General features: G+C 55.3%; 2 gene segments (V, D, J or C); both read left to right on the plus strand.

Annotated features, from left to right (window-relative positions):
- The first annotated feature begins 674 nt into the window (after positions 1–674).
- On the plus strand, positions 675–2563 carry LOC141970516 (T cell receptor alpha variable 26-2-like). The segment is given in 4 exon segments: positions 675–726; positions 1172–1457; positions 1501–1556; positions 2418–2563. Coding segments are annotated over 4 exon segments (540 nt in total).
- An 18366-nt stretch (positions 2564–20929) lies between these two features.
- LOC141970518 (T cell receptor alpha variable 4-like) lies at positions 20930–22326 on the plus strand. The segment is given in 3 exon segments: positions 20930–20981; positions 21411–21732; positions 22206–22326. Coding segments are annotated over 3 exon segments (495 nt in total).
- Positions 22327–26086: the final 3760 nt, after the last annotated feature.

The raw sequence follows: 26086 nt of genomic DNA on the forward strand, positions 1-26086 counted from the left end.
GCTAAAAGAAAGAATGAGAACTGGAATGGATTTCCCTGGGAGATTCTGCAGTCTCCACCCCGGAGCGGCCTGAACTAACGGGAACTGTTCCAGGCGGGGTTGATCCAGACAAGCTCTGCAGGTCCCTGCTCAGGTCCACGGGGCCTCTGTGCTTCCCCCTGTCCCCTGCCCTCCCTGAACCCTGCACGCCCATGTCACCCTGGGCCTGCCATCCCCTGTGCTCCAGAGCAGCTCGGAGGCATTGTGCTCGGCCTGCAGAGGGGCAGCTGAAGGGAGGCTCTCAGCCTCCTCCCTGCCCCGGGCAGGAGGTGAGTGGCTGCTGTTTGCAGGCGCTGAGCTCGGGGCCAGCTCTGGGAAGCGGCTCCATGTGCTGGGCCAAGGCCCTGGTGCTGCCCCAGGCTGCAGCTGGCGCTGGGCAGGCTTCTTCTTGCCGGGGAGCCCTTGGCGGAGGAGGGAGAGAGTGGGATTCCTGGGAGCCAAAGCGGTGCCGGTGCAGAGCCGCGGAGCGCTCGGAGCCCGGGCGAGAGCCCGAGCGGCGCCGGCGCAGGGCTCAGCCCCGGGGCGGAGCTGGCGGCGGCGGAGAGGAGCGGAGGCGGCGGAGAGGAGGCGCCGCGGCCGGAGCAGAGAGCCGGGGCTGGCGGGGGGCAGCGAGGCGCGGGCGGCGGAGCGGCGGGATGCGGCGGGGCCGGGGCGCAGGGCTGGCGGGGCTGGCCGCGGTGCTCCTGGGTGCGCGGGGCTGGGACAGGGGCTGGGTCGGGTGAGGGAGCGGGGCTCGCCTCTGGCCCTCCGGCTCCTCCTGAACCTTATTCCCTTCTCTGCCCACTCTTCTGCCCCCAACGAGGTCATTTCTGCTCACTCTGCCTCTCTCCTTTGTTACTCTGCTTCTGCATCCATCCATCCATCCATCCATCCATCCATCCATCCATCCATCTCTCCTTCTCTCCCAGCCAATCTCTGTTCCTCAGCCCCTTCTCCTCTTCCTCACTCGGACTGTCCTTCCAAACCTCCCTCATACATTCCTGTCCCCAAACCACCACTCTCCGAGAAACTGTCTCTCCATCCTGTGTTCTCAGATCACACCCCCACCATCTGTGAAGTGTCCCCTTCTCCCCTCTCCCGCTGCACGACACGTTCAGCTGAAGCGAAGTGATTCTTCTTTTCTCCTCGGCAGTGGCTGCGGGCAGAGCCCAGGTGCAGCAGGAGCCGTCGGCAGAGACCAGCGAGGGCACCGGCGTCGCCATCAACTGCTCCCACCCCAACCCAAAGATCGCCGACTACATCCTCTGGTACCGTCAGCTCCCGGGCCGAGCCCCCGCATTCCTGGCGCTCGCTCTGAAAGGCTCCAAGGAGCTGCAGGCCCCGCCGGGGCGGCTGTCGGTGGCGGCAGACCGCCGGTCCAGCGCCCTGTGGCTCGCCCGGCCCCGGCGCGGGGACGCGGCGGTGTATTACTGCGCGCTGGGAGACACGGGGAGAGGAGCCGGGGCTGCGGCCGGGCACGAACCGCCGCGGGCGGGGCCGGGCGGGGCCGGCGGGGGCGGGGGGACAGCCCCGGGCGGGCCCGCCAGGGGGCGCTGCCGCTCCGCCCGCCGGGGCCGCCTCGCCCCGCCCGGCCCCGCCCGGCCCCGGGCCCCGGGCCGCTTCCCCCGCCCGCCCGGCCCCGCCACCGCCACCGGCACCACCGGCCCCCCCCGGAGCCAAGGCCTGGCCTCAGCACCTCTTCTCATTGACGGCCGCGGCGGGTCTGTGCTCCTGAGGGCACCGAAGAGCCGCGCTCGGGCAGCGCTGCCCGGGGAGAGGGAGCCGGGCTGGCCGAGGCAGGCAGGGCAGGGCGGCCTTTCCCCCAGGCTCTCTTGCTGCCTCCCCACGGGCTCAGGCTGTGCTGCCCGACGGGGCGTCCTCGGGCCGGGCTCTAAGGGCCGCCCAGCTCCGGCTCACAAACGCCTCGCCCGGGGGACAGAGTCCCGGAGCTTTTGCCCTTCCCGGCCACGTGCCCCAAGGGCTCCCCCCGAGGCTGTTCGTACCGCCAACAGCCTCCCGGCACGTCCCACGGAGGCAGTTAGCTACGGGGCGGGGAAGAAACCAGTGCACCCAGGAGGTTCCCGGTGCAGCAGAGCTCCTCCTGCCCACGGGCAGCCGGGCAGCCCTCGGCTCACACGGAACATCCAGGGCCCCTCCTCGGGCTCCGGGCTTTCCCCCCGAGGACAGCCCAGGGAACCCCGAGCAGGAGATTCCATCTGCCCCGTCCCCACCGGCACTCCAGGGCTGAGTTGCTAATGCAAATCTCTCTTTAGGAAAGAACAGCCACAAGGGGTTGCACTTTTTGTTACTTTGTAAAAGCTCCCATATACAATGAAAAACTGCATCCTCCAGCTACAGGCCGCCGGGGACCTTTCAGAATGTTTCTGCTCACGTTACAGAGTCATCCCACGGAGTCAGGAGTTCAAGCTCCACAGCAAGAGCAGAAGGGGATGTCGAGGTCACGGGCACCTTCAAGCGCTCCCCACAGTGTCTCAGTGTTGAGACCATGAGCCTGTTTGACACGATTCAGAACATTCTGAGCTGAGGCCCCGGAGACACTGTAAAAGCCTGGTCTGGGCTCCTGGGGTGAGTTAACCTTGGGTGGGTGCCAGGTGCCCCACCGAGCTGCTCTATCACTTCCCCTCCTCAGCTGGACAGGGGAAAGAAAATATTACCAAAGCCTCGTGAGTTGAGATAAGGAAGGGAAGATCACTCAGCTATTACAAGCACAGGCAAAAGCCACTCACTTTGGGGAAGTCAGTTTAATTTATTGCCAATTACATCAGAGTAGGATAATGAGAAATGAAAAACAAGGCCAAAGCACCGTCCCCCTTCACCCCTTCTCAGGCTCAGCTTCACTCCTGAATTCTGTGCCTCATCCCCCTAAGCAGCACAGGCGGATGGGGAATGGGGGTTGTGACCAGTTCATCACACATATCTCTGCCGCTCCTTCCTCCTCACACTCTTCCCCTGCTCCAGCGTGGGGTCCCTCCCATGGCAGAGAGTCCTCCATGACCTTCTCCAACGTGGATCCTTCCCATGGGCTGCAGTTCTTCACTGCGAAGAGCCTGCAGGTTCCAGCTCTTTGCCTCGGAGCCCTGTGTGGCTCAAGTAGCCAACACAGCCCTTCAGAGCCCATGGTCAGAGTTTTCTGAGGCACAGAGTGAAGGATCAGCCGTGGTGCCTGTCTCAGCTGGTCTTTGTAACTCTGTTTGCAGGGAACTACTGCCAGGGGGACAAACAAGGCAGAGCAACAGGCATGGCCATGCCAGCACATGGATCAGCCCCATGGTCACAGGGGATCAGCCCCTCTTGTCCCTGTTTCCAGCTCTCCTCCCAAGCCTGCTCCAGGACAAACTGCCCTGATCTGTGTCCCTGCTGCTTCCCCTAAACAACCCAGGCACAACTCCTTGCACAGTCCCCAAATGCTTTTCCACTGCATCCTGTAAGGAATCCAGTCTCCCTGTAGGCAGAAACACCCCCGAGTTCCTAACATGGTCCTCTCTTCTCACTCTTCTCAGAGGTGTCACCTCCAGATGATGGGGTGATCAGTGGTAATGGGAAGGAGGTGGGTAAGATGTCTGTGAGCAGAGGTTTGTGCTGGATGTCCCTCTGCCACAGAGGGGTCATGTCTCTGACTCTGGCTGGCTTGTTTACAGCACATGCTGTTCCCCAAGACATTTCCCTTGAAGGGCCTCATCCATGGTCTGGGGAGAAGGGAGAGAAACTCCCTGTGGGAAAGGAGAGTCAGACTCTTGTTTCCAGGTGCCTTTGGCTGTTCCTGGTTCTACCTCCCTTCAGACACTATGGAGGAGGGACAAGGAGCACATCAGGGGCTGCAAAGGGGCCTGTCTCCAACCCAGAGAGAGGTGGGTGCAGGCCCCTCTCTCTGGCTGAGCACAGGATGGCAGAAGTTCATCATGGAGCCCAGAACTGGACCCAGCACTCCAGAGGTGGCCGCAGCAGCGCTGAGTAGAGAGGAAGGATCAGGCCCCTTGTCCTGCTGGTGATGATCTTCCTACTGCAGCCCAGGCTGCTGTTGGCCTTCTTTGCCACGAGGGTGCATTGCCACAGCAGATTCAGGAACAATCCTGAGCTGCTGAAAGGGGCTGGACATAGCAGCGATTATTCAGGAGAAGTGTCCCAGCTACTTGTCCAAATCTTGCTCTTCCCTCAATGTCCACCAGTGACCCCTCTTGGAGAAGGGGACTCTTGGTAGGAGACATGACAGCTCCTGTGGAGTTACCTCCTTGCCAAAAGAAACCCAAGGAAGGCAAATGTCCTCCTAGCCCTGGATCTGGAGATCAGTGAAAGCCTCAACTTGTGACAAAGAGCCTTCAGCCAGGCACTGGACTGAATCTTTTCTCTGTTCAACCCCTTGAGTTCTCCCCCTGCTTTTTGGGCCTCTCCTCCAGCTGAGGGCACTCAGCAGCAGTAGACTGGGGGAGTCCCTGAGTCCCTGTGAGTTCTCTGCCCAACAGAAAACTGCTGGTGGCTGCAGTATTGGGATGTGCATTTCTGGGATCTAGTGGGTCCCTCTGTACACACGTCTCTTGTTTAAGTCAGTCTGTCCTGGTAAGCAAATAGCTTGTCCTGCAGTGGGGAAGCTGTGGGGGGAGCTGAACAAAGCAGCCATGGTGGCCGGCCAACATGTCCTAATTACTGGAGTGGGGTCAGCTCAGTAGGCCATGGCAGCGGCTGTTGGCAGTGAGGCCGCCGGAGGCCAAATTTCAGGCTTTGTGGAAGACAGTGGGTGGCTGAAATGTCTAAAGGAGAGATGGGCCGGAGGGAAAGAGGAGGAGGCAAAGAGCGTGAGGGACCTGTAGACAAGTGTCTCTGTGAGGTACTGGAAGAGATAGGAGAAGTCCCCTTTCCACCTGGATGGGCTAAGAATGATGAGATTTGGATCCCACCTGGAGGTGGAATCCAGGTCTGTCCTCATGCTGGGATGTTCCCAAAGAGCTGTGAGAGAGGGTTCAGGGTCTTGCAGGAAATGCAGGACATCTGGGGAAGCAAAAAATAAATAATTTGTAATATGGGGGTGCAAAGTAATTCATTCCAGAATGACATTTCACATGACCCAAGTGCTTATTTACACCACCTTACCTCTGAGACTGATGGCTCATTTGGCCAAACTTTCAGTTTTCCTTCATGTTTGCCCCATCACGGGTGTCCTGGAAAGTGAATGCCATGGCTTAGTGCTGCTGCAGGTGCTGCAGGGACACACTTCAAAGACTGAGCTCACCTTGGGGTTTCCCCCCAGAGCCATGACTCAAGTGACCCGGTTTTCTCTGTGGACAGGGGCCTTTCAGCATCTGAGGAACTCACTCCCCCGAGGAACTTCCCCAGAGGTCACTCAAACAGGAACACCAGGGAACCCTTTTTCACTGTGATGGTGAGGGAGCACTGGCACAGGATGCCCAGAGAGGTGGAGCAGTCTCCATCCTTGGAGGTCTTCCAAATCCCTCTGGACATGGTCCTTTGCAACCAGCTCTAGGTCACTCTTCCTGTGGTGGTGTGTAGACCCTCTGAGCTCCAGAGGTCCCTTCCAAATGTACCAATTCTGTGTTTCTGTAACACGAGACGTGAGGGGATGCTGAGAGAACTGGCCTTCTTCAGCCTTCCAAAGAGAAGAACTTTCTGATGCTTCTAACACCTGACTGGAAGATGCAGGGCCAGATGGAGTCAAACTGTTCTTTGAGCACAGCGATAATACAAAGGGCTGTGGACACATTCTGGAACAGGGCAAATGCCTACTAGGAATTTGAAAATGCAGGTGCCTAACTTCTCCATGAAATATTCTCTAGTGGTTACTATGGGCCACTGCTTGCGGGGAAATGGATTCCCTCTTCCCACCACTGGCACAGCCAGATCCCCCAGGGCCCCTCACTGTGGAGATGCTGAGAAGGCCCTTGGCTGAGGGAGCCACAGGTGTTGCTGCTGGAGGAGGGAGAAACCCAGAAGGAGCATTTCAGGCACAGGAAGGACAGGTCGTTTCCCTCCCCACTTCTTCCTTTGCTCCCCCAACAGAGCCGTTTCCGGCAGCTCTGTTATCTCGGGGCTGGGAGGTGCTTTTCTGACTCTCTCACTCAGCAAATGGGCAGGTTGGTCTCGACATGCACCTCGGATATCTCATCCTCACGGCCTTCCTGGGGCAACTGCTGGGTAAGTCTTGGCTTTCTAGAAACAAATACTTCTACTGTGGAAACCCTCAGAAGTCTTAACAGGATGATGTGGGGAACTACTCTTGCATAACAAGAAATTTTGTCTCCAGATGCTCTTACTGTTGGTACTGAGAAGAGAATAGAGAGAAGAGAAATATCAGACCCTTTCATCTGTTTTTCTCTCCATTTCAATTAAACTTTTATGCATCTCTCTACCTGCTGTCAATCTCAGCTCTCTCTGCACTCCAAAATTTTACCCTTTCAATGCTGCTATATGGAGTTATGAGCCCTCAATCCACTGACATCAGTGGGGTGTCCCATTCTGCCTCCTGGCTGGCACACACCTGCCATGACCTCCAGTCTCCTGCTGATGGTCAACATAACCTGTCTTTCCAACACTGGGCTCAGCACTGCATGTACTCAGGGAGCTAGGAGCCCTCCACAATGACAGGGATGGGGAAGCAGGATGAATCTTTTTCAGTATCTCCCTGGACCCCTCAACCTGCTGGAGGGGTGCTGGTCCAGCACACAAAGATCAACCATAACAGGCTGTTCCCTGCTACTCTGTGCAGCAGGACAAAGAGAAGGGAAGAGGAGCAGGGACACAGCCCAACTCTTCTCATGGTCCATGCTGGTCGAAGGAGAGGGAGCCTTCTTCTTAAGGGTTTTGCATCCAATTCTGGTTTGCTCCCCAGAGCACCTCCCTGCAGAGACACTGACCTTCCCTTTCTTCCAGGTACCAAGGGGCAGATCACAGTCACCCAGCAAGAAGGACAAGTCACAGTGAAGCACAGAGACACCTTCCAGACCAACTGCACATACCAGGTCTCTGACTTCAGAGGCTTGCTCTGGTACCAGCAGAGGAAAGGCCAAGCTCCCCAGCTGCTCTCGTATCAGGCAGCAGCTGGCCCCAGGCAGAGCGGCCGTCTCACCACGTTGCTGAACACCACAGGGAAATACAGCGTCCTGCAGCTGGAGGAAGTCGAGGTCTCTGACAGCGCCTTGTACCTCTGTGCTCTGCAAGACACCCTGGTGCAGGGAGGTTCCTTGGCTGGGCAAGAACCCAGGGGAGGGAGGGGCTGTGTGTGTGCAAGGCTGAGCTTGGGGGAAGGGGCCCTCAGCTCTCCCCTGGCACCTCTGCTTCCCCTGGGCACCAAGGGGTATGCAGGACAAGATCCTGTGCTGTAATGTTTTCTGTTCATTCCATACATTTATGGAAACAGAAACTTTAATATTCCCTTTCTCTATGAACTGAGGGCATTGTCTTCTTACTGCATATGTGTGGGATGCTTCATTGTCTAATATTCTACCAGAGAGCACACACTTGAGCCATTGCATTTATATATTAGCGATTTGTTCATCTTGACCACTATTTATCATTGAATCATAGAATCCCAGAACCATCTGAGTTGGAAGGGACCTTAAAGATCATGGGGGTTTGGAACAGAGACAAAGAACACAGACAAAGAAAAGCTGGACCCAGGTATCTGCCAGCATGCACCATCCTGTTCTCTCCGGGGACACAGCCCCAGGCTTAGCCTCCTATCAGTAGGTGGCTCATCTACCCAACTGGATCATCATTCCAAGGAATCTCTGGAGACATTAAACATTGCAGTGGGAGCAAGTTGTTCGCTTCTGCCCATGCGGGATTATGAAGTGGCACATCTGGTACCCCGTGTCCTGTGTCTGCTCAGTCACAACTGAACAATCTGTGCCTGCAGCACCGCTCTCTTCCCCTAAAGAGGTTTTCTGTCCTTTTCTCCCTGGGCACAGAAGTGGCTCCTCAAGGGAAACATCTATATGAAGAGCAGCTGCTGCAGAAACTCCCCCTGCAGGGACAAGCACTGCCCCTCACTCTGCTGGGTGGGGATGACACCCAGCACAGCCCTCTGCTTTACAGACAGCCCCTCCCCAGGCTTCACGTAGTCACATGTGTGATCTCCCAACACTGGTGATAGCCAGAGCTCCAGACCCTGTCCCCTGGGCCTACCCTTTGGGACAGGCTGTCAGCCTTCTTCAACCAGTCACAGTCCCTGTTACCCCTGGATGATTATTTCCAGCTCCATATCTGCTGCCAGGACAAAATGGCTGGGCACAAGTGAAACAGGACATGTCTGGGGCATATAGAAGGCAAAATTTTGATGCAGGCAAACCATGAGTGGACTACAGGAGAGGTTCTCTTGGACCTACTACTCACAAAAGAGGAAGGTATGTAAAGGATGACGTAAAGTTCACGGGTGACCTTGCCTGCAGTGACCAGGAGACTGTCACAGATGGAAATATTAACACGGTAAGGATTTAGCAGCAAATCAATAATTATCAATGACCACCAGAACTTAACCATTAACCAGTTTAAGGGTTTACAAAATAATTCAGTAAAATACATTATGATTAGAATAACGACTTAACTACAGATTCCAAAATTTCAAGATTCACACCAACTTACTATAAGGTACTCTAATATATATGTGTGTATATTCATAAACCCAACGTGTACAAGCACACAGACAGACTATCTGGATCCAGTGGAATATATAGGTATCTACACTTGTGAAAATAACGGTGTATGCCCAAATACATGGGCAGGTAGAGTGACTGGGTGAAAGAGAAGCTGGGCCACAGTTAAAATTTCCCTCTTGAGTTTAGAGGAAATACGCAAAATGCATTGGCATTCCTCAGCAGCGATAATTGAGACTTGCGGGGTAGACTTTGCCCTGGCCCTTTGTAGGCTCTAACAGCAGATGGCACCTCCAGGAGTTGATACCCAAGAGGTGTCCCAACCCATGGCCACATGCTCTCTGCAGTCCAGGAGAGCTAAAGGGCTCTCACTTAGGGTTGCTGTTTATAGTTACCAGGATAATTAACTTTCATCAGGTACTTCTCCACTCCGGCCTAACTTGAGTGATGAAATATTCTGGTGTTTTCCATCAATTGCACAGGCTCAGAACTTGCTGGACTCTGCTGGTCCTTGGAGCCCTTCTCATGCCCGACCTCATGGGCCTGCCAGGAGAAGACCTTGGGGATGGCTGTCTCATGCCTGGGGAAAACTCAGGCACCATAGATGGACCATGGGGGCTTGGGCACTGGCTGCTGTCCTTGGGGTGCCCTGTCTGGTGGGAGCCGGGGGTGTGTGAGTGACAGGAGGGCTCTGGTGTGAGGGCTGGACAGGCTGATTTCAACATCAGCCTTAGGGTCAGCTTAACGCTTTGAACAGTGTAACTGCTGGGCTGTGCAGTGATCCCTTTGGGGGATGGAGGGTGTAGAGACGACCTGTACTTGCTATCCTTGTTCTGGGAACAGGTCAGAAGATGAAGAGAAGTTCTGCAGCTGTTTTAAAGGTTTTTTTTCTCACATCATCCCCACTCCTGCATATTTGCAGACAACTTTTAACTGAACTTCTTTTCCCAGCACTAAAGAAAGAGAAAAATCCCTTCTGCACAAACTGGTGAGCTACTGAACTCTCGGAGCCTCCAGCAGCGTTGGTCTCCTCTCTAGGGGACAGCACTGGTCACATTCCCTTTCTGCAGGACATGCTCTGAGGCCAAGGGCTTCTGTCTGAGCACAGATGACAGAAGGCCAATGCCTAATGCCACTGGCTGTGGAGCAGCCAGGGATGTCTTCCTCAGCTCCAAGAGACAGTGCCTGAGAGGGCCCCACTGCCATGTGTCCCATCCTCCCCTTCCTCTGGGCATGAGGAAGCATCTGCCTGGGCCTACACCTGTTCCCCCAACAATCAAGACAAAGCCTTTCTTCCTCAACAACTCGATACAATGTCCACCAATAAAAGCATTATATGGAGGCAGAGGCTGAGATGCAGAAAGCTTTAATGACTCTGAGAGAGGGAAATGAGTTCACTTGGAGAAGAGGTGGCCAGATCAGGGAGAGCACCAGCAGCTGCCAAATGTCTGAGCCCATAGGCCACGGTGGAGATCCCAGAAGGGATTCATCAGCATGGAGGGAGACAGGCCAGCAGATTCCCCAGATTGGCGTTGGAGGTCTTAAAGGTCAGAAGAACAGAAGAGAAGAAAGAGATTGGAGGGAGTAGAAGGCAAGGAGTTAGACTTTGACCATGTTACCAGAGAGGCACAGCTGCCCTCCCTTGGAAGGATGCTCAGCCTCCCTGAAATCACTGGCCAGGAGCTCTGTCCTCAGTCCAGCACGAGCTTCTGGGTTCCTGGGGTCCTTGTGCGGGCTGTCACCAGTGGCTTTAGCAGGGGGGGCACCTTCTGCCACAGTAGCGGCTGGTAATGCAGGAGAGGTCAAAGCCCCCAGAGTTGATGGGCACTCCGTCACAGCTGAGGATGCGGCCAACGGCAGCGGAGGTGGAGGAGCCCACGGCGGTGCTCTGTGGGAAGGAGCTGAGGATGGGGCCGGGCAGGGTCACCACCACAGGGGAGGGCTGGATGACGATGGTGGAGTCCTGGCACTGCCTGACACAGGGCTCATTGCAGCTGTTGGCCAGCGGGGTCGGGCCGCAGGGCCGGCAGCAGGGATCACAGGGCTGGCACTGGTCACAGCAGGACATGTCTTGGGACAGAAGTTGCACCTGGAAAAGTGGTCAGGGAGGAAGCAAAAACCAAAGGGATGTGAGGAGCAGCTTGTCACCACACCATGAGGGATCCAAAGAACATGCAGACACCAGAGGTAGAGTCTGTGCAGAGATGTATGAGGGTTTCTTGGACTCATCCTACCATGGACCAAAAAGAGCCAGCAGCTCCTGTGTGGCTACTCTCTACCCCTGAGTACAGAAGCCTCCTCAGTACCGTTCCAGAATCTCTCCAAGCTGAACTCTCCCCACTCCCCTCTCCCATGACAAGCAGCCCCAAGATCTGGTATGGAACAAAGCCGGTCTCAGCTGGCAGGTTCACTGAAGTGAGACCTCCTTTGTGAGAAAGCAGAGAGGGAGAAGGGACCTCAGACTCACCTGGTTCTCAAGGAGAAGGAGGCAAGAGAAGTGGACGGGAGAGCGAGGAGCTCTGCTGGCTTTTATGCTGGACCTTTACTGCCCCAGGCTGACAGAGGCATCCCTTGTAGAGGTGGTTATTATCTGACAAGCTCATCCTGAATGCAAAACATCCCACCTAATGCTATGGGCTGTGTTTCAGCTTCCAGAATCACTGTCTTTTCATTTCCTGCTTGATGCCAAATACATTCCCCAGTGAAGGCAGCTTTGCATGACAGGATGAGAGGCCCAAGCATTTTGGTAGCAAGACCTCAGCCTGAGCAGAGGACTCACCTCACATCCTGGAAGAGTCCAATAAAGGACAATCAAGGTAGACTAAACAGCTGGATTAGACAGCACACAGAGACACACAAACACTCACTCACAGATTTAGACCTTTATTCATCTAGAGTTACTTGAGGAGACTCAAAATCCTAAAGAGAAACGTTTATACTGTCCACACAGGTTTTGGACTGGACAGAGTAATCTTCTCCAAATTTTGTTTCCAAAAGTTCCGTGTGGCTGAGGGAAGACTGATCTGTGCTTGGTGAGAGCAGGAGATGCAACTGATGAGAATAATATGTCCAGCTTGAGGAAAAGCTGATGAGAGAAATGAGCCCAGCTTGAGCCCATTCACCCCACAAAAGCCCTTTCCCTGCTCGCTGTCTGTCCCGGAGTACCGTGGACATGGACGTGGGCTTTAGGCATGGGATGGAGGTGCTTGTAGGCGCTGGCAGGACAGACTGTGGGTTCACACCTGATCACATGATGAAGCAAGCCATGGAGATGTGACCAGGCAGGCTGGCCCTGCTGTGAGCTTCTGCTGTCTGGGGAGTTCAGAGGCCACCGTGGGTCAAGGGCAGGGTCAGTGCTTTCCAGAAAGAGGAGTCGTTCCATTTGCCGTGCACATCTGCTTTGGAGTGGGATAATTCCCGTGTGTGAGCTGATGTCTCTTCAGTGACTATGGGAAAGAGGAGGCCATGAAAATGATGAGAGGGATGGAAAACCTCTCCTATGAGGAAAGCCTGAGTGAGGTGGGGTTGTTCAGCCTGGGGAGGAGACGGCTCTGGGGAGAGCTTCTTGAGGCCTTTCAATTCTTAAAGGGGGCTTATAAGACAGACAGAGAAAGATGTTTTCAAAGGGTCTGTAGTAATAAAGAGGCAATGGCTTTACACTGAAAACAAAGTAGATATAGATCAGTCATAAGGAAGAAACCTTTTCTGAGGAGGGTTTTGAGACACTGGTAGAGATTGACACAAGAAGTTGAGGAAGCCCCGTAATCGGAAGTGTTCAAGGTCAGGTTAGATGGGGCTCTGAGCAACCTGATCTAGTGGGAGTTGTCCCTACCCATGGCAGGAGGCTTGCACTAGATGGTCTTTCAAGCTCCCTTCCAACTCTTCTATGATTCTGTGAGTCTATGAATTCTGCTGGTAAGTGAGTCTGGGCAGAAAGAGCCTCTACACAAGGATGTGCTGGAATCTGAGTTGGTCCCACAGGGCTGGAAGGACATATCCCCTGAGGGGACCTTGTTCCATATGACACAGAACCCTAATTACCTTCATTTTCTAAGAGTGAGATGCATTTTTAATGAGTGAGATGTAAAGCATGGCAAAGAAGATGGAAGAGACTCCCTCTCCCTCATGGGGAAGAGCTCATTTGGGCCGCGGGCATGGCAGCAGGAGGCTGCAGCAGCACTGCACAGCTTTGCCTTCTATCCCCAGATGACCTTCTTGGAAGAGTGAAGACACTGGACAGGGGTGGAATGTGCGTGGCAAGGGGAGGCAAGAGTGTCTTTCCAAATGCCTGCAGAACTGGGAAGGAGGAGTTTAAAGTCGGTATGGAGGGGGAGGTCACCACAGACTGAAGAGCAGGGATGTCACAAGGGTAGAAGAGGTATGCACAGGGGAACAGATGCAGGAATTCCATGACCGGACTATGGGAGAGAACGTCTTAGACCTGCTACTCACAAATGAGGAAGAACTGTTGGATGATGTAAAGTCCAAGGGCAGGTTTGCCTGCAGTGACCAGGAGCTCAGGATGCCCAGAGGACTGACAGGACAAACAGGAGGATGAGCGCCCCTGACTGGAGAAGAGCACGGCTTAGTCTCATCAGGGACGTTCCTGCTTGGCTGGATGCCATGGGAAACTGCCCTGGAGCACAGAGGGTCCACGGAGTGGGGGCTAACCTTCAAGACAGCCTCCTCAGAGCACAAGGATGGTCCCTACAACAGGTAAAAGGGTGAGTCAAGAAAAGAGAAAACTCAGCTGCAGTGCACACTTTGAGGGAGGTGAAGAGAATAAATAAAGGGAGCTCTGAGCCTATTGGCAGCAAAAGGAAGGCTGAGTAGATGAGCCTCATTGCTCAGTGAGGAAGAGTACTTGGTGACAAATGACAAAGAAAAACCTGATGCACTCAATGCCTGTTTCTCCTCAGTTTTTACAAATATGGCTGCTCCTCAGGCCCACCACATCCCTGAACCTTCCCACAGACTCTCTGGGAATGAAGCAGCACCCACAGTAGAAGAAGAAAGATCTAAGGAGCTCTTACTCTCATCAAGACATACACAAGTTCATGGTCTCACTTGGGAGGCATCCAAAGGTGTTCAGGGAGTTGACAGGACAGTCCCTGGAATGGAGATGGAGCAAATGTTCTCAGAAGCCGTTCCTGAGCTCATGAAAGACTCAAGATGGGCTTGGAAGCAGCTGACATGAGTTGGCTGAGGCCAAAACATGCCTGAGCGACCTCATTGCTCTCTGTGAGGAGGTGACTGGCTCTGTGGGGAAGGGGAGGGGCACTGGCTCAGCTGTACCTGGATTTTAGCAAGACCACTGACATACGCTCACGTGTGCACACACACGCACACCTATACTCGCACCGAGGTACGCACACACACAGGCATGCACACACAGAGACATGTGTCATATCTGAGCACTTAGAAAGAGGTGTGTGCACACAGGTTTCCAAAGGAGCCCACGAGCAGGCACAGGCACAGCCACCCCCCAAACCAACACGTACACACAGATATTCCACACACATGCTGACATATATGCATCCTCCTGCACCCATGGCTGTGCAGATACACTTGCACGTTCATGCACAGCGCAGTGCACGCATAAAAGCACACACCTACACCCCCCTGTGCCCACACACTTACATCTCTGCAGACCATTGTCACACCCGTCCGTGCTCAGCTGCATGAAGGCACGTGCATGTGATAAAACACATACGCCCTCATCAACAGATGTGCACAAACAGACCCGCAGCCAATATTTGTGCACACTCCTGCTTGCCTGTGCATTGCCCCAGGCACACACAGACACACGTATGTGCAAATGGACACGTGAGCACAGCCAGAAGAACATGTATGTGAGCATGAACATGCACACACAGCTCTGACAACCAGGAAGTTCAATGCCAGTTCTCAGCCTCTTGCCAAGACAAGTCCTAGGCAAGTCCTTCAGGCCCTGGAGTTAAGGCAGTGAATCAGTTCCTGCCATTGCCATCAGCTTTAGGGAGATCAGGGGTTTGACTGGGCTTTATTCAGGTGTTTTCTCACTAGAAAAGTGAGAGACGAAGCTGTCATGGCTTTTCCAGGCATTGAGCCTCTCCATGGCCCAAGTCTGTGCCTCAGGGATAACGTAAAAACTAGAGAACATCCATAAAGCTGCAGAAACAAAGAATCCTCATATTACAAGAGAGAAAATTCTTACAGCCTTAGATGCTCATAGCTGTGCTTGGTGATCTCCTGAAGGGAGATGTGGGGCTGGGGGACCGGCCCCTGATCTGTGAAGGAATTAGGGAAATGGTGCCTCAGTGGTGTATTCACACAGCAGCAGAGAGTGGTGTCCCTGGGACAAGCCAGACTCCCCACAGACTGCAGACACTGAGGCTGGGGAACCAGAAATGAGAGTGTCTGTTTCCAGTAAGAGAGGCACTCAGCCTCTTCCAAATATTCTTTAAAATGTCATTTATTAGTGCAAAAATAGGCAAGAAATAGAGGATAGTATAGATAACCTTATATCCCTTCAGATGCTGGGAACCCTGAGCTGCTCTACATCAGCTGCTCTCCCAGAATGAGAGAATCACAGAACAGTTGAGGTCAGAAGGGACCTCTGGGTGTCATCTGGTCCAAGCCCCCTGCTCAAGCAGGGCCACCTCCACCCAGTTGCCCAGAACCGTGTCCAGGTGGTTTTGGAGGAGGGAAGATCAGTGACCTCCCTGGGCAACCCACAGCAGTTCTCAGTCACTCCCACAGCACAGTACAATGTGATGACCCCTTGCCAGGGCACAGGGCACTGTCCACGTCCCATCCACACACGCATTACCCCATTCGGGTCAGTCAGGCTTTTAGAGTGTTTAATTCAAGTGGAAACAGATCTCGTCATCATTTCAGCTGTCAAACACCACAGCCTGGCCAGTGCTGGCAGTGAACAAATACCAGCAGCTTTCACATCCCTGTTTCATAGGGTGTAAATCAAAGTATACAGCACAGGAATAAGTGCAATGTAAAGAACAGCTCCTGCTCAGCCAGCCAATGGTTGAAATCACCACAAATAAAACTTAACCTCTGGCACAAATGCCCTTAGGCTGAAGTGTAACGCCTGCATGGATCCTGTGCCGTTTTCCTACATTTCCAAGAGCTCTTTAGTTGGGTCGGCAAACCAGGGCTCATGCCAGGATTCAGCAGCAGCACTTTGGCAGTGCTTTGGCCAAAGGCCTTACTCATCTGTCCGGAACAATGCCATCCCTCCCTCTTCTACAAGGACAATTGCAGACAGGATCATCATTGCCAAGGAACTGAGGGACGTTCTGCTTGTCACAAGGTTTAGTGTGGTAGCACAGGAGGTCTATGGGATGATGATGATGATGGTTATTAGCAGCATGACTATGGAAAAATGTTATCAGGCATGCAAGTGAAACACTGTGGTAGACCTTTTGGCCTTCAGTTATTCTGAGCTGTGCTTCATGAGCTGTAATTCCCTCTCGATGAAGGACAGGGGTGTGGGGATTTCCATTCTTCCACTTGGACACTTCTGTCAAGGCATCTGGACGTTCATATAGGAAACAGCATATGAGAGAGTAGTGGCTGCTGAGACACATTTCCACTGATAGGAAGGGATGACATTTACATGTAATAACATCCTCTCTCCCCAGAATGGCAGCCAGTTCTTGAGCACAACCTGCCCCCCCCACTCTGGGAGGACCAATGAAGCAGACAAGAGCTCTGCACCTACCCACAGCTCTCTTGGGAAGTGCACCCAGCACCCTTGTCCTCACCGATCTTCATGTTCTCCTGCACACTCTGTCTCAGAGCAATTAGATCCCCTCAGAAATACTCTGTTTACTGTCCCCATTTCTGTGCTGACTACCCGCAGCTCCCACAGGTGTAGCTCCCATGTCCAGCCTCAAGACATTCAGCAGCATGGGCGACTTTTCCCTGCTAGTCCCGTGCAGGTGTGCTGGCCGTGGGCCTAGACTGAGTGGTGGAGGGCAGAGGAAGGTGGAGTAGCAGCTCTGGGCCATCCCAAGGGCTGTTCCCTCCTTTACCACTCTTGCCATTGTGCAAAGCAAATCACCTTTCAGAGCCCAAAGCCAAGCCCCTGCACAAGCCAGCGCGGCTCCAGCCATAGCAAGAGGAAGGCTCTTGCTGAGGAGCTGATGGGGCTGCTGACCCCTCAGAGCCTCCTGCCTTTCTGGGCGTTTGTGCACAGAGACACAACAAGGCAAGGTCTCCCTGTGCCCTTCACCCCCTTCCACCCAGAGCAACACCCTTCTCCTTTGGCAGCTTGGGCAGTGTCCACAGAGGGAAGGACCACATGGAGGCCAGGCCTGAATGCAGCAGAACTTTAATGGGTCAAAAGAAGGAAACAAAGTCCCTCCAAGTGGAGGTCAGCAGCACAGAAAGCCCCAGGGGCAGCTGAGACCCTGCAGTCCCTGGCTGTAGAGAAGTTCCTGCGTGATGTCTGTCTGCCTGTCCCAGGGAGGGAGAGGAGATAGATGGACCTTACCCAGCTGGTGCTGGGGTGTGTGGGGGGAGAGGCAGCAAACAAAGAAAATGGATAGAAAGGCAAAACCATTCAACTATCCTGAAAACAAGCTCCAAATGTTGATCCTCTGCCCAGGACCATGTTCTGAGTTCCTCAAGGTGTGTCTATGGGGCTTTGCCAGCCCCTTTAGCAGGGGGGGCACCTTCTGCCAGAGTAGCGGCTGGTAATGTAGGAGAGGTCAAAGCCCCCAGAGTTGATGGGCACTCCGTCACAGCTGAGGATGCGGCCAACGGCAGCGGAGGTGGAGGAGCCCACAACGGTGTTCTGTGGGAAGGAGCTGAGGATGGGGCCGGGCAGGGTCACCACCACGGGGGAGGGCTGGATGGCCACGGTGGAGTCCTGGCACTGCCTGACACAGAGCTCATTGCAGCTGTTGGCCAGCGGCGTCGGGCCGCAGGGCCGGCATGGCAGGCACTGGTCGTAGCAGGACATGTCTCTGAGGGTGGAGGTGCACCTGGGTAGAAGCAGGGAGGAAGCAGAGCACAAGGGTCGGTGAGGACCTGCCTGGTTACCCTGTCACCAAGGAGCCAAGGCCACTGATGAGTGGGGAGATGGAAACTCTGCCAGGATCCACACAGTCTTCATTGGTCTACAGAGAGCAGTCTGGCCTAATGAAGCCCCATCCTAATTCATAAACCGAAAACATCCTCCACCACATCCACCCTCTCTATAAGAAAACCTGGTCCCCACTTCTCTCTGTCATGACAAGAAGATCCAGACCCCAGGACAGGACAGAGCAATATCAGCTGGGAGGTCTCCCAAGTGCAGATCTCCCTATGGAAGAGGAGGAGAAGGGGCTTCAGACTCACCTGGTTCCCAAGCAGAAGGAGCCAAGAGAAGGGCATGAGAGAGCAGGGACTTGGGCTGCCTTTTATACCTGCCCTTCACTGCCGCAGGACCAGAGGCATCCTCTGCAGAGGTAACCATTTTCTGACAAGCTCATCTTGAATGCAAACCATCGCAGCTAATGATATGGGCTGTGCTTTCCTTTCCTGCACTGCTCCTTTTCATTGCCAGGTCTGTGCCATGCCCATTGCCCAGTGGAGGCTTGTTCTGAGCGCTGGGATGAAAGGCCCCAGGATTTCTAGGGCAGGAATGCAGCAGTGCTGGCAGAAGACTCAGCTCAAGTGTTGGATGTTTCCAGAGCAGGCAAGTGATGTCAGCCTGGGTCGCTCGGGTGGGGCTGTTTGAAGTGTTATTAGAATGAAATTCCAGCCCTCCTCAGACGGATGCCGTGGGATCCCACCCATGAAGTTATACCGTGTCCATATGTTTGCCTGCCTCCCTCCTCAGCTCACCTCCGTGGTCACTTGTTGTTGCCTCCCCAGGTGTAGGTGTTGTGCTGCTGGGGTTTGACCCCACCCTGCCTGACACTGCCCAGTCCCCAGGGATCCTCAGCAGTGTCCATGGTCCGTTGTGTTCCCGTGCTTGTTCTTTTCTTGTGTTTACCTGTAAGCAGACACGTTTGTGTGGATGCATGTGGGAGTACAAATCTGTATAGAATTCCATGTTAGTGTACATGAGCCGGTGTGTGTGTGTGTGTGTGTCCTTGTGTGTCCTTCATCACGAGGGAATGTGCTGCTCATGGCAGGGACACTCTCCTCTGCTCTGTCCATGAGCACCACAGAGCAGCAGGTTCCCGGGGTCAGAAGGAGCCTGAGTGCAGCTGAACGGTGATGGCACCAGCCTGCTAGAGATGTGTCCAGGGAAGAGGCTCTGAAGTGCAGCCCCTGGCTCCTGAGCCCTCCTTTTCCTGCCCCTCCAAAGCTCACGCTCCGCTGCTGCCAATGTCAGGCCACTGCAAGGATGGTTTCACTCCACCTTGGGCCCTTAGTTTAATTCAGTGTAACAACCCTGGCAGTGCCTCAGCATGGCTGGCAGTGCCCCCTCCCTGCCTCTCCCGGCCAGGACACGGCTGCTCTCCCCAGCTCTAGAGAGATCAGAGGGATGGGGATTGCTTTCTGGGCAAGGAGAAAGGCTGAGGAATCCTGCTGGCCATGTGCTGGCCATCCCTGAGGGGATCTGCTTCCCGGGCAGTGTTGGTGCTGTCTGCAGCAGGACATATCACAATGTACCTGTGCAGATCATAGGTCAGGTGCTGCATCAGGCAGGACCTGAGAGCTCGGACCAAAGAGATAATGAATGAAAGGAACACAGAGCCTGATATCACTGTGCTCTGAGGGGAAGTGACAGACCCTGTGGCTCTCACAAGGAAAGCCAAAGAAATGATGGCTGCCTTGGACTTCAGCCCACAGGGACCACAAGGGAAAGTGCCTTAGGTTTGACACCACATCCCCCAAAGCCTGCTGCTGTCCCACAGGGCTGTCCAGGGGAGACTCTCTTGCCAACAAGGGCTGTCTACAGTGGGTCAATGCTCTAAGCCCATCTCCCCCCCTGAATATTTGTCTGCCTGGGCTCAGGCCCAGCTTGGACACAGGGCAGCCAAGGCTTCTCCCTTCCCTTGAGTGACCTCGGTGAGATCAGTGCCAGGGAGCTCTGCTGGGAGAGCTCAGCCAGGGCTGATTCCCCTCTCCGTGGAGCTGCTGCTGGGCTGAGGCTCTGCTGTAGCTGAGGGAAAACTTGCTGGTGGCTCAGGAGGGAACAGGCACTGTGGAGTAAGGGGGGGGCAAGGGAGGTGTGTACCTAGAGTTCAGCGCAAGAACATGAATGCCTCTCTCACACTTAATTTATGATGAAATTTGTGAGAAATGTGTTCAGTGAGAGAATGATAATGCGGGTGGAATATTGCCTGGACTGCCAGGCTCAAAGAGTTGTGACGAGTGGTGCAAATCCCAGCTGGCAGACAATTACTGATGGGCTTTCTCAGGGATCATCAGGACGATCAATACTACAGTCTTTCAGAAACATTGCAAGTAGTGGGAAGGTCAGAATTTCCTGCAAGCTGGGGGATGACACCAAACCACAGGCAACAGGCAGACACTGATCTCTGTCAGACAAATTGTTCCCAGCAGATCCAGGAAATAAGACTCCAAAGGAAGGAGAGAAGACGGACTAGATTGTGGAGGTGCTCTGTGACATGGGTTGAGGCTTCTGGAAGAGGGAGATTTCTAGTTAAGCAAGAGGCTAAAAGAAAGAATGAGAACTGGAATGGATTTCCCTGGGAGATTCTGCAGTCTCCACCCCGGAGCGGCCTGAACTAACGGGAACTGTTCCAGGCGGGGTTGATCCAGACAAGCTCTGCAGGTCCCTGCTCAGGTCCACGGGGCCTCTGTGCTTCCCCCTGTCCCCTGCCCTCCCTGAACCCTGCACGCCCATGTCACCCTGGGCCTGCCATCCCCTGTGCTCCAGAGCAGCTCGGAGGCATTGTGCTCGGCCTGCAGAGGGGCAGCTGAAGGGAGGCTCTCAGCCTCCTCCCTGCCCCGGGCAGGAGGTGAGTGGCTGCTGTTTGCAGGCGCTGAGCTCGGGGCCAGCTCTGGGAAGCGGCTCCATGTGCTGGGCCAAGGCCCTGGTGCTGCCCCAGGCTGCAGCTGGCGCTGGGCAGGCTTCTTCTTGCCGGGGAGCCCTTGGCGGAGGAGGGAGAGAGTGGGATTCCCGGGAGCCAAAGCGGTGCCGGTGCAGAGCCGCGGAGCGCTCGGAGCCCGGGCGAGAGCCCGAGCGGCGCCGGCGCAGGGCTCAGCCCCGGGGCGGAGCTGGCGGCGGCGGAGAGGAGCGGAGGCGGCGGAGAGGAGGCGCCGCGGCCGGAGCAGAGAGCCGGGGCTGGCGGGGGGCAGCGAGGCGCGGGCGGCGGAGCGGCGGGATGCGGCGGGGCCGGGGCGCAGGGCTGGCGGGGCTGGCCGCGGTGCTCCTGGGTGCGCGGGGCTGGGACAGGGGCTGGGTCGGGTGAGGGAGCGGGGCTCGCCTCTGGCCCTCCGGCTCCTCCTGAACCTTATTCCCTTCTCTGCCCACTCTTCTGCCCCCAACGAGGTCATTTCTGCTCACTTTGCCTCTCTCCTGTGTTACTCTGCTTCTGCATCCATCCATCCATCCATCCATCCATCTCTCCTTCTCTCCCAGCCAATCTCTGTTCCTCAGCCCCTTCTCCTCTTCCTCACTCGGACTGTCCTTCCAAACCTCCCTCATACATTCCTGTCCCCAAACCACCACTCTCCGAGAAACGGTCTCTCCATCCTGTGTTCTCAGATCACACCCCCACCATCTGTGAAGTGTCCCCTTCTCCCCTCTCCCGCTGCACGACACGTTCAGCTGAAGCAAAGTGATTCTTCTTTTCTCCTCGGCAGTGGCTGCGGGCAGAGCCCAGGTGCAGCAGGAGCCGTCGGCAGAGACCAGCGAGGGCACCGGCGTCGCCATCAACTGCTCCCACCCCAACCCAAAGATCGCCGACTACATCCTCTGGTACCGTCAGCTCCCGGGCCGAGGCCCCGCATTCCTCGTGAGCGGTCACAAAGGCTCCAAGGAGCTGCAGGCCCCGCCGGGGCGGCTGTCGGTGGCGGCAGACCGCCGGTCCAGCGCCCTGTGGCTCGCCCGGCCCCGGCGCGGGGACGCGGCGGTGTATTACTGCGCGCTGGGAGACACGGGGAGAGGAGCCGGGGCTGCGGCCGGGCACGAACCGCCGCGGGCGGGGCCGGGCGGGGCCGGCGGGGGCGGGGGGACAGCCCCGGGCGGGCCCGCCAGGGGGCGCTGCCGCTCCGCCCGCCGGGGCCGCCTCGCCCCGCCCGGCCCCGCCCGGCCCCGGGCCCCGGGCCGCTTCCCCCGCCCGCCCGGCCCCGCCACCGCCACCGGCACCACCGGCCCCCCCCGGAGCCAAGGCCTGGCCTCAGCACCTCTTCTCATTGACGGCCGCGGCGGGTCTGTGCTCCTGAGGGCACCGAAGAGCCGCGCTCGGGCAGCGCTGCCCGGGGAGAGGGAGCCGGGCTGGCCGAGGCAGGCAGGGCAGGGCGGCCTTTCCCCCAGGCTCTCTTGCTGCCTCCCCACGGGCTCAGGCTGTGCTGCCCGACGGGGCGTCCTCGGGCCGGGCTCTAAGGGACACCTGGCCCTGCTTGTCTTTGTCTTCTCCTTTTTTCTCCTCATCTCAGTGGGAAGAGCCTCATCCTTGTCCCTGTGGGGAGTGAGCAGCCCCTGAGGATGCCGATGTGTTTCCTCCTTGGCCGGCTTTCCTACTTGGAGATCTGCTGTGCCCGCACCACTGTCCCCTAGATGCTGGAGACATTCCTTGTCAGCAGAACGACCATTTGTGTTTCCTGCTTTCATTTTCCCACTTCTTCCTGGGTCCGTTCCTGATCCCCTCGGCCACGTCCTTTGAACATTATGTCACCGTATGCAAAGTGCTCAGTGAAAAACTCACAGGGGAATGGGAGTTGTCCTAAGTTCATCACACTTTCCCTGCTGCTTTTTCCTCCTCACACTCTTCCCCTGCTCCAGCGTGGGCTCCTCTCCACGGGGCCACAGGTCCTGCCAGGAGCCTGCTCCGGTGCGGGCTCTCCCGTGGGCACAGCTTCCTTCAGGGCACATCCACCTGCTGTGGCTGGGGCCCTCCACGGGCTGCAGGGTGGATATCTGCTCCACCATGGACCTCCATGGGCTGCACGGGGACAACCTGTGTCACCATGGTCTTCACCACGGGCTGCAGGGGAATCTCGGCTGTGACACCCGGAGCACCTCCTCCCCCTCCTTCCTCACTGACCTTGGTGTCTGCACGGTTGTTTCTCTCACGTTTTCTCACTCCTCTCTTCCAGCATCTCTTGTACAACAGTATTTTCCCTTCTTTCCTTCAATATCAGAGAGGTGCTACCAGCATCACTGGTTGGCTCAGCTTTGGTCAGTGGCCGGTCAGTCCTAGAAACAGCTGGGAATGGCTCTGCCTGACAGGGGAGGCAGCTTCTGGCATCTGCTCACAGAAGCCACCCCTGCAGCTCCCCTGCGACCAAAACTTTGCTCTAGAAACCCGATGTATTCACCCCCTCTGCTCTGCGAGTCACATATTTTAGAATTATCACTACTACATACATTCATCACCCAATCTACAATGTTCACAAACTTCACTTACATCAAGAAAAAGAATTCCTCACACCAAAATCAAAATAACACCATCACAGCGCCAACAAAGGCAGACAATGTACAGACACTTCATCTCTCATCCCTTTGCCACAGTTACAACAGCAGAAATTACCCACAACGATTCCCTTCGCCGCTCTGCAGCAACATTTAGTCCGTGTTCCAGGGTTCACAAGGGCTCCATTTTAGGATCTGGATGCAGGAATCAAATGTACTTTAAGTAAGTTTGCTGATGATAATGTACGAGGAGGAGCTGTGGACTGCCGGGAGAGTAGAGAGGCCTTGCAGAGAGAGCTGGATAGACTGGAGAGCTGGGCAGTCTCCATCTCAAGAAATGTAAAAAGCGCAAGTGCCGGATTCTCCACCTGCGATAGGGTAGTCTTGGTTATAGGTACAAACTGGGGGACGAGAGGCTGGAGAGCAGCCCCACGGAGAGAGATGTGGGGCTTTGGGTTGATGGCAAGTTGACTGTGAGTCAACAGTGTGACCTGGCAGCCTAAAGGGCCAACGGTGTCCTGGGGTGCATCACGCAGAGCACAGCGAGCCGGTCGAGGGAGGTGATTGTCCCACTCTGCACTGGTGCGGCCCCACCTCACGTCCCGTGTGCAGGTTTGGGAGCCTCGGCATAAGAAGGACATCAAACTCTTAGAGTGTCCAGAAGAGGGTGACCAAGATGGTGAAAGGTCTTGCGGGCAAGAATTATGAGGAGTGGCTGAGGTCACTTGGATGGTTCAGCTTGGAGAAGAGAAGGCTGAGGGGTGACCTCATCACAGTCCGCACCTTCCTCAAGGCGGGCAGCAGCAGGGGAGGTGCTGATCTCTTTCTGGTGACCAGTGATAGGCGATGGAATGGAGAGGAAAAGGTCAAGGAAATGGAATGAAGCTGCATCAGGGAAGTTCAGCCTGAACGTTAGGAAAAGGTTCTTCACTGAGAGGGTGGCTGGTCACTGGAACAGGCTCCCCATGCAAGCGGTCACGGCACCAAACGTGTCAGAGTGCAAGGAGCCTCTGGACAATGCTCTCGGTGATATGGTTTAGCTTTAGGCAGTCCTGCAAAGAGCAGGGAGTTGCACTCGATGATCCTTATGGGCCCCTACCGACTCCAGATATTCTATCATTGCGTGATGCCATCACATGTCAGCACACATGAAACACATGTGCATGCACAGCCAGTTGCACAGGAGCCCCTGCACAAGCACACACACACACATACACACACAGTCCCGAGACTTGTCATCACATCGGTGTTCATATATGCTCAAACGCACTTGCACACTCACACTCGCATGTAGATAGACGTGCAAGCTCGTGTACAGAGATAGATATGTGCTCGTCTGCACACACAGATGCCCACACACATACACACACCTGCACACTGACACCACACACACTTACTTGCTCACCTGCAAAAGCTCCCGCGTACACAAACGCACGCACAGACACACACAGACAGGCACTTGTTCACACACACACTGGCAGACACTCACCCTCGCATGTGCTAGAGACCATCCCTATTGCTGCAGCTGCAGGGCTTCCCCACTTTACAAGGCAAAGCCATCTCAGAGTCAGACAAGACCCAGCCCGTCCCTGGTGATCGCTGTAGGGCAGCTGTGGAGGTGTGGGACCAGTTCCAGCTCAGCACGGGGAGAGGTGCTGCCCTGACATGCTCCCACGGCAGCAAAGGGCTGTGTCTGGGGTGAGCCAGATGCCCTGCGCCTGCAGATGCTGAGGCTGGCACACCAGAGAGGAAGCTGGCCTGATGAAGTTGCCTTAAGATAAAAACCTGCTCTGCAGTGGGTGGCTGATGTGTTCGAGGGAGAGATGGGCCAGAGGGAAAGAGGAGGAGGCAAAGCAAGTGAGGCACCTGTAGACAAGTGTCTCTGCGAGGTACTGGAAGAGATATGAGAAGTCCCCTTTCCACCTGGACGGGCTAAGGATGATAAGATTTGGATCCCACCTGGAGGTGGAATTCAGGTCTGTCCTCATGCTGGGATGTTCCCAAATTGCTGTGAGAGAGGGTTCAGGGCCTTGTAGGAAACAGGATATCTGGGAGAGCAAACAATAAATATGATGGAACATGGGGGTGCAAAGTAATTCATTCCAGAATAACATTTCACATGACCTGAGTCTTTTCCATGCCTTGTCTCTGAAACTGATGGCTCCTTTGGCCAGCCTTTCCCTTTTCCTTCACGTTTGCCCCATCACGGGTGTCCTGGAAAGTGAATGCCATGGCTTAGTGCTGCTGCAGGTGCTGCAGGGACACACTTCAAAGACTGAGCTCACCTTGGGGTTTCCCCCCAGAGCCATGACTCAAGTGACCCGGTTTTCTCTGCGGACAGGGGCCTTTCAGCATCTTGAGGAATTCACTCCCCCGAGGAACTTCCCCAGAGGTCACTTAAAGACCCGTGGAAAGTGAAAGCCTCCATATCACTGGGGCTGTCTGATCAAGGCCATTTCCTTTCAAAGGGAAGAACAAGTCAAAGGGAAAGTGATAATCAAGGCACACAATGACAGCAGTCCCTCAGGAAGTGATGAGGGAGACAAGGAGGGGAACCAGAGCTCTTCAGCCTCTAATTGATGGGCCATCAGGGAACTGCAGGGGAAGCTTTGAAGTGCTTGAGGCTGGGCTTTGTAAGTGACAAGAAGTGAGGAGAGGAACCTGAGGGTTTGGGGTGTTTCAGGGGGGTCCTGCAGGACTAGACAAGAGTTCTGAAGGAATGCTTAGGGGAAGGGTCAAAGGTGGTGGGCAAGAGGGGACTGGGGAGGAGTAAGGGGAGGCTGTTATTGATTTGATGCTAATTTGGTCTGATGTTAATGAGTTTTGGTGAATTTGATTTAAATAATGATTGTTCTAGAGTGATCGTGCAAGCAGTCATGCTGCTACAAAGCCCTTTGTAAAGTCC

Source organism: Athene noctua, chromosome 25 (assembly GCF_965140245.1).
Source record: "Athene noctua chromosome 25, bAthNoc1.hap1.1, whole genome shotgun sequence".
NCBI classification, from domain to species: domain Eukaryota; kingdom Metazoa; phylum Chordata; class Aves; order Strigiformes; family Strigidae; genus Athene; species Athene noctua.